At 37.7% G+C, this 8,145-nt stretch overlaps 1 protein-coding gene across 1 annotated transcript in view; it reads right to left on the bottom strand.

Annotated features, from left to right (window-relative positions):
• Positions 1-247: 247 nt before the first annotated feature.
• Positions 248-8,145, bottom strand: part of MCCC1 (methylcrotonyl-CoA carboxylase subunit 1) — a 56,743-nt gene continuing 48,845 nt past the window's right edge. Inside the window, exons 15-19 of the mRNA XM_059391464.1 lie at positions 7,790-7,839; positions 4,763-4,900; positions 3,307-3,414; positions 1,543-1,614; positions 248-607 (exon numbers count right to left, since the gene is read on the bottom strand). Coding sequence (XP_059247447.1) covers positions 479-607; positions 1,543-1,614; positions 3,307-3,414; positions 4,763-4,900; positions 7,790-7,839 — 497 coding nt within the window. The 3' untranslated portion in view covers positions 248-478. The remainder of the gene's footprint in view (positions 608-1,542; positions 1,615-3,306; positions 3,415-4,762; positions 4,901-7,789; positions 7,840-8,145) is intronic.

Here is an 8,145-nt window from a genome sequence, read left to right as displayed (position 1 = left end):
AGAGTCCAACACGTATCTGACTGAGCCACCCAGGTGCCCCAGGAAAATTATGTTCAACTCAATCATGTTTTCAGATTTGCTTCTGTCTCTGAACTATGCCTATTTTCATCATGATTTTAAATGGGAAATAATTTAAACCACCTTTCTTCCTCCAGTCCTTCTCTTTTGATCAAAGTGCTACTTGCCTTCCTAAAGGACCTTACAGTGTATAATATTTGAGGCAGAAACAAACTATATTAGCTTCCAATAAAGTACAATTTGGTTTATTAGTATGAAATATTTTGAGATAATTTATTGTAGTGGTGACCCAAGTACATGATTCTCAAAGATAAAAATGTGTTTTAGCTTAATAATAATCATAAATCAGCAGTAAAACTGCTGCTTATTAGACTCCGAGAAAAGCAGGAAGGCACTTTCTCTTTTTCGCATAGATACTATACTGAAGATACTGCTTAACGGGGCATTTCTTTGACAGAGTTTATTTTGCTTTTCTTTGGTCAGATGCCTCTTCCTCAAGCTCGATTAAAAGAGCGTGTCTGTTGGCCTGAGAACCTTCTTTGTAGAACACGGTCTTGATCGTGCCATCCTTTGGAGCCTTTATGGTGTGCTGTAGGAACACAAGACAGGACAGTGACTGCAATACCAACGAAGACTGAGCACGCAGCAAGGCAAGAGAGATGAAAAGTTAAAAAGCCGGTTGATTTGAAGTTTTTCCAGCTTTTAGATACCATAGCACCCAGAGAAAGTAACATTAAAAAAAATTTTTTTTAATAAAAATATAATGTATTATTAGCAACAGGGGTATAGGTCTGTGAATCACCAGGTTTACACACTTCACAGCACTCACCATAGCACATACCGTCCCCAATATCCATAACCCCAGAGAAAGTAACATTTTTATGGTGTGCTTTGGGGTTGTGAGGCGTCACTGTTCTGACGCACCTGTATCACACTCAAGGTCACTGACCGGGACACTCTGGCCTATCTGGTATTTTGCCACAAGCTTCACCGCAGAGTCTCACTTGAGAAGCTGTTAAATAAAACTATCAATCCCTGGGCCCCAGTGCAGGAGAGCCCAATTCAGCTATTCTGGGGAAGTAGTTTGGAAAAGCTCTCCTCATCAGGTGACGGTAATAAATGGCCAGGCTGACCACTACTGGCCTACAATTTCCAACCATCTATAAACCTCAAGAGCTCATCTAGTTTGACTGAGGTTTTCACCCTGATACTGATGCTTGGCATCCCAAGTTTGGCCTCAGAAAATACCAACAGCCTAACAATCAGCTGGGGGTACTGCCTGAATTTAAGCTACTGATAATTTCTTTAATTTCAGTATCAGAACTGACAAATGCCATTTCACAAAATTAAATGAAAACCTATTTAAAAGAAGAGTGTTTTGGTTTTATGTCCTGCAGTTAATGGTTCATCAACCCATGGCTCTTACTATTTAAAATGGTATTAACTTATAAAATAAGGCAAAAAGCCAATTAGGTCTGAAAGTTCCCGAAGTTTAATTGGCAAGTGAACTTGTGATTTCATTACCTCCATTTTCATGGCAATCATAACCATTAGAGAATCTCCAGCTTTTACTTTGTCTCCAACTTTCACAAATATCTAGAAATTAAGAGTGACATGTTAATACTGAAAAAGACAGAGGTCCCTCATGGTCTACAGAGTTGGCGTAAGGATGCATAGAGTGGAAGTACGGATCTATGTGGTTCTCTCATCTGCCAAAGACAGGGGTGCTGGGGCCAATCAGAGACCTACTCGTCAATCTGGCATTGCTGGCCCTCATGTCTTCGGGGAGCACTGTTTAGCTCCTCACCTCCATCCTCAAACCCTCTAGTTTTCCTGGAATTGAATGAATATGCTTTATATATCTTGAGATCCTTTTCTGTTTTCACATATGTACAGACAAGCCATACCACCAGGGAAGAACCAATATGCTTCAATATTATAGGCATTGGAGGGTCATGCCTGGTTTTCTAGATTTTTTAGGTGGTCTAGGATAGTGCTCCAAGCTTTGAGGCCCCTGTGTAGTAAATGCATAGACTATCTTCATGTGAAAGAATTAAACTTATTGGCAACCATGGAAAAAAATTTCTATTTTCCTTTTCACATGTAAAAATGAACTCATATATCCCATGTATCACTGTCTTCTTGGTTAACATGGTGATGAAGCAGTTTCTGGAAACATTACACAGTGGAGTTAGGTTCTAGAGTCAATGTACAGAGGCCAAAGTGTGAAAAAATGAGAAACACCTCTGAAAGCCATCAAATCACCCAACGCTGGATGATGCCCTAATAGTGCTTGGTGGAATCCATGGTCTAGGGGGCAGCTATGGGGAAAATCTTTTCCCCACAGGTGTGCAAAGATGCCACATTATGCAATGTCCATGGGAATGGAGACTGAGTGATCCAAGTCTCTGAGCTTATACTCCCTCTGGGGCAATCATCTGTTGAGGGGAATGGTGGGTGCAATCATTTTCACTACTTAAATGGTTATTTTCTTTTTCTTCTTTTTGGGTACCAAGAATATAGAGTTGAGTTTTTATGACTTAGATGCATTTACAGGGACTCTACTATATTCAAGTGTGTACCAAAAAGACTACCGATCCACCACTATTTGAAGTTATTTCAGTATGGATCTCAACTCTGAATACATATAGCATACAACACCAAAGCTCGTTGTTCTTCACCAGTACCAGCCTTTCAAATTTTATTTTAACATACATGCAGTTAGGTACATTAGAAAAAATGTTATTTCGTGATAAATTGTTTGCTGTTAACATAAAAAAAAAAAAAAAAACCAGCCCTTTGGATAATGCTTGATGAATGATCCATTTTAATCATAAAAAGACAAATTTAGATTATTTGTACTTTGATGGAAATTGCCACTTTCAAAGATAACAGTATCATAAACTAGGTAAATGGGTATTTTCACTGAAGACTGAACAGAGAACTTGAATCTATCATAGTCTCTTGTTTTCTCTTTTTTAAGTATTTTATTTTTAAGTCATCTCTGCACAAAACACGGTGCTTGAATTCTTGAATCTATCATAGTCTCTTGTTTTCTCTTTTTTAAGTATTTTATTTTTAAGTCATCTCTGCACAAAACACGGTGCTTGAATTTACAACTCTGAGACACATACTTTCATCAACTGAGGGAGCCAGGTGCCCCCCATGTCTTGTTATCCAGAGTAGGATGTTTTCCAATCGGAAAGATTTGGAGAGGGAAAAATGATGTATATGCCATTTACTGGGCCTTACTGAACATCTGTCTACCACATATGTTCACGTGATTACCTTTTCAATGGTACCCGTCATAGGAGCTATGGCTCCTTCCTGAGTTCCATCTGAGCTCACTGAAGACAAGTATTTGGGGACTGGAATGCCAATCTGTGTACTTCCTTCCTATAAATAGAAAACAAACTAGAAATGAAATCAAGATCAAACCACTGCAGTTTTATTAATATACCTAAGATAATGACTATTTTCAAGCTATTTGTTAACTATTAGTCATCTTTAATACGAGGGTTTTAATCTAGCTTGGTGACCTTAAGCAAATTATTAACCCCCTCTAAGTCTTAGTTTCCCATCATATAAAGGAGTAATGGCATCATGCCTCACAGGGAATTAAAGGATTTAATGTATTTAACTGCTGACAAAAAGATAGCCACTGTCCAAAAGACATTTTGGGCAGCATCCCCACTTCAAGTGCTTGGTCAAAGCCAGGAACTGTTCTTAAATGCCATATATATATTATTATTATTATTTTTTTTTCATTGATCATCACAGGAAGCTTATGAGGTAGGTAGGTACTGTTATTTTTCCTGTTTAGAGATGGGGGAACTGAAGCCAGAGAGTTTAACTAGCCCTAGCTCACACACCTGTTCCAAGGTAAAGCCAGGATTTGAACCAAAGCAGCTTCACATTCCAGAACTCCTACTCATCACCACTCCACTATACTGCCTCCACCAACACATTGTTATAGCAGAGTAACTATGGAGAGGAATGCCTGATCATGTCAGATCATCCTTGACTCTGTATACGGTAAGTAGTTTAACTGCTTAATACTAAAGGCATCTGATCACAAAGGAGTATGAACTGTAAGCGGGTTGTCAAATGTGAGAAGACTTGGAAGAGGCCACAGTGTATTTGATAATACATTTTCTTTTCTGCCCATGTAGAAACTATGGGCTCATCAGGCAGCAGGCTCCTAAATGGGACCAATAAGACAGGAGACATACTCTGATCCAAACCTATGCCACGTTTGCCTCAGTCACCAACCATCCTTTGATTGCCAAGATATCACCATTAACCCCCACTACTTCCCCAATGCCCACCTTCCCCACAAGGAATATCAGGTCCACAGACTCTTTCCTCAACGGTCACCTCCTCCCAAATGCCCAGAATTCCAAGTGCCAGGAGGATGGTGGTTGCCAAAGTATTCAGGCACCAAATGCCTGACAAAATACTGTGCACGGGGCAGTGAGACACTCTGACAAGTAGGGTGTCAGGACTTGTTTTAGAATTAAAGGAAGAGAATGGATATGTGTCTATCAGTGAGGAACTGTGTGAATAAAGAACCAGGGAGAGCAGGAATGTGGCAAAGGAACAGGGTGGAGAGGAGGACACAGAGGGCAGGTCATAGCAGTGATGGAAGGAAGCAAGGTTCTTCCTGATGTTTCAGTGGGGTGCCTCTGGTCAAGCAATGTTCTCCCAGACCTCAACAGTGGTATTATAAAAAAAGAGACGTTACCATGGAAAATAGGTAAATAGTATTTTCCAGGATAATTAGCTTAGTTTTACTAGCAACTCCATTAACAGAACATTTCAGGTAAGTGTAGTCTCCCTCAGTACAAAGATCACCAAGGACTTGGAAAGTTTCATCTTCAATCTGGGGAAAAAAAAAGAGAAAAATAAGATCCTTAAAATAAATAAACCACCCTATAGAATTAATAAAATCAATCAATTCTTTACTATTAATAGTTTCAAAAGGTAACAGATGAAATATATTTTTTTTAAAAAGCCATATAGGAACTTAAGACTCATAAACAAAGTACTATGAATAGAAACAACATATGATAATTAAAAGAAAAAAAAACAGATAACTTATCTATAGCACTATTAATGCTGCAGATAAATGTTAAGAATAACAATAAAAACATGAAATAGAAATACAAATCAAATTAAGCAAGATTATTAAAGTTCAGTTGACTATATTACACATTAGAATTCATATCTGAGTACCTGAAGTCAAATTTGGCTTTACTATGCCAATGTTTGTTAGTAAAGAAAAAAGCCAGAACCACCTAATTAGATGGTATGTCTTTTCTCTCTCCAATATGTAGCTAAAATGTATGGGTTTCAGTTTTGAGTTTAAGAAGATAAATTAGCTGGAGACTGGCCACAGTTTTCTCACTGTAAGAGAAAATGCCAAAGAACAGATTCCACACTTGATCTTTCAGGGAAGCTGACAAAGGGACAGGAAACCTTTCTGTTTCAAAAATGTTTTCTCACATACACACCCAAGAAAAAAAAATTCCTTTACACACAGGAAATCCATTTAAATCTTCTCTATGTTTCATTTCAATTCCTATGGGGTTACTGTCAAAGTCCCATGGCTATTCTTTTCAAATATATTATAGAGGTTGAGGTGAACCAGGTTACACTGTAGTATTTATACGCCGGTTCTCATCTATCCTAAGTTAAATATGACATTTACTGGGCTTTGTAACCTACTAAAACAGCCATTTGAATGTTTGTGAAATTCTCAGGACATAAAGGTTAGATCGGGAACAGTTTTGGTTAAAGGTTTACACAAGCTCATTCTAAATTTGTGAATATAGTTCAAAGAGCAGATTAGAACAAATCTGTAGCTGACTTTACCAAGGGAATAAGAAGGGGTCCCCCAAACCAGAGGGACCAATATGAATTACAACCCTCATAGACTTCCCAGTTTTTCTGAATCTCAGTGAAACAAAAATGGTATCTCATGGCACTGGCAGATCTGCAGCATATCCTTAATCAATCCTTTTTGTAGGACTTAAAGTCTCTTGGCTCAGATTAAAAGTGATTTATTCTGCTCTATGAATTTGTACCTTACTATATAGAAATTTGGTTGAGTTCACACATTATTGTTGTTATTTTTTTAAATCCCTTTGCAGCATTTTATTTTATCAGTGTAAGGACTTCTTTTAATTGAGGACTACCATGAACACTTTGATAGGGATTCTCAAAGTATGACCTGCAGATCCCCTGGGGTCCCCAAACCACTTCATAATAATATTAACGTTGCTTGCCTTTTTAAACCCTCATTCTCTCATGAATATACACTGGGATTTTCTAGAGACTGCAGAGCGTTTGATAATGTTACCCTGACAGCTAATGGAACATGTGCTTGTGTAATCTTAGGTTTTAAATTTTCTCAATTTATCCTACAACTCAACAACAACAACAAAAAAACCCAACCTGAGTTAAAAAAGAGGCAAAGGACTTGAATAGACATTTCTCCAAAGAAGATACACAAATGGCCAATTAGCATATGAAAAGATGCTCAACATCATTATTCATTATGGAAATGCAAATCAAAACCACAGTGAGATAACACTTCATACCCATTAGGATGGCTATTATGAAGAAGAAAAAAAGAAACAGAAAATCAATGTTGGCGAGGATGCAGAGAAAAGGGAACCCTTGTGCACTGTTGGTAAGAACATGAAATGGTGCAGTCACTGTGGAAAACAGTTCTTCAAAAAATTAAAAATAGAACATGACCATATGATCTAGCAATTCTATTTATGAGTATATGCCCAAAAGGATTGAGAACAGGGTCTCAAAGAGGTATTTGTCCCCCACGTACGTAGCAACATTATCCACAACAGGCAAAAGGTGGAAGCAACCCAAGTCTCCATCAGAGACGAATGAATAAACAAAAGTGTGGTATAGAGAGGCAATGCAGTATCACTCCACAGATGGAACACTGAGCATATGCTACAACACAGAAGAACCTTGAAGACATGCTAAGTGAAACAGCCAGTCGCAGAAGGACAAATATTGAATGATTTCATTTATATGAGGTATTTAAAGTAGTCAAATTCATAGACCCAGAAAAGTAGGATGGTGGTTGACAGGGGCTGGAAGGAGAGGGAGGTGGAAAAGGGCAAGTAGAGTGTTATTGTGTAATGGGTACAAAGTGTCAATTTTGCAAGAGAAAAGAGGAGATGGGTGGCAGTGATGCCTGTAAAACAATGTCTTTTCACTCCATAATGTTTAATATGATAAATTTAACATATAATTTAAAAAATATACATTAAAAAGAATAGTAAGAAATAAAAGTATGCTTGGTTTAACTTTCTGAATGGTAAATATTAATACATGTATTTACACAAAAGCTCATTGGAATGTCTTAATAAGTTTGAAGGGCGTACACGGATTTTGAGACCAAAAAGTTTGAGAATGGCTGCTTTAGATGTAAATACATGCACATACTTTAGAGGCTTGTCAGGAGTCTGATTCAAAGCTATTATTACTATTTTTTTTTTAAACAAGTTTTCATTCTTAAGGGAACCACAGCCAAATTGAGGAAACAATCAGAACTGGAGAGGGGGTAATTTCACCAAATTGGTCTGAAATAAAAGCACATGGCATCCTCCAACTATAGTCATACTGGTCACTGGCTTAGGAGAAACCAGAGTGTAAAACAAAAAAAAAAAACAAAACCCTTCTCTGTATGAGAAAGATCAGATTTAGTTCTAAACTGTAGAACAAAACCAGTAAGACTTACCCGCATGCTATAGGACCCATCATGGTTATATGTTACAGCTATGGCTACATCTTTATGGAAAAGGGGGGAAAATTGAAGAGAAATTAGAAGACAATCATTTATTCAGTAACTGACACTCTACAAATCTCTTTCAGCCTTAAAGATAACCACCTGTTAGGGATGTTAACACCTTTTAACTCTCGGACAATAAAGATTAAAGGAAAAAAGTCTATAGGCAGGTTCCAACAAAGGTGAATTTCAAAGGTTTCTTTTAAAAAAACAAACAAACAATAAAACATGGAGTTTTAGCGGTCTCTTAACTATAGAAAATAAACTGGTGGTTACCAGAGGGGAGGCGGGTGGTGCGGGGGTGGGGG

The sequence above is a fragment of the Mustela nigripes genome, chromosome 2, assembly GCF_022355385.1.
Source record: "Mustela nigripes isolate SB6536 chromosome 2, MUSNIG.SB6536, whole genome shotgun sequence".
NCBI classification, from domain to species: Eukaryota; Metazoa; Chordata; class Mammalia; order Carnivora; family Mustelidae; genus Mustela; species Mustela nigripes.
This window is presented reverse-complemented; position numbering and strand designations above follow the sequence as displayed.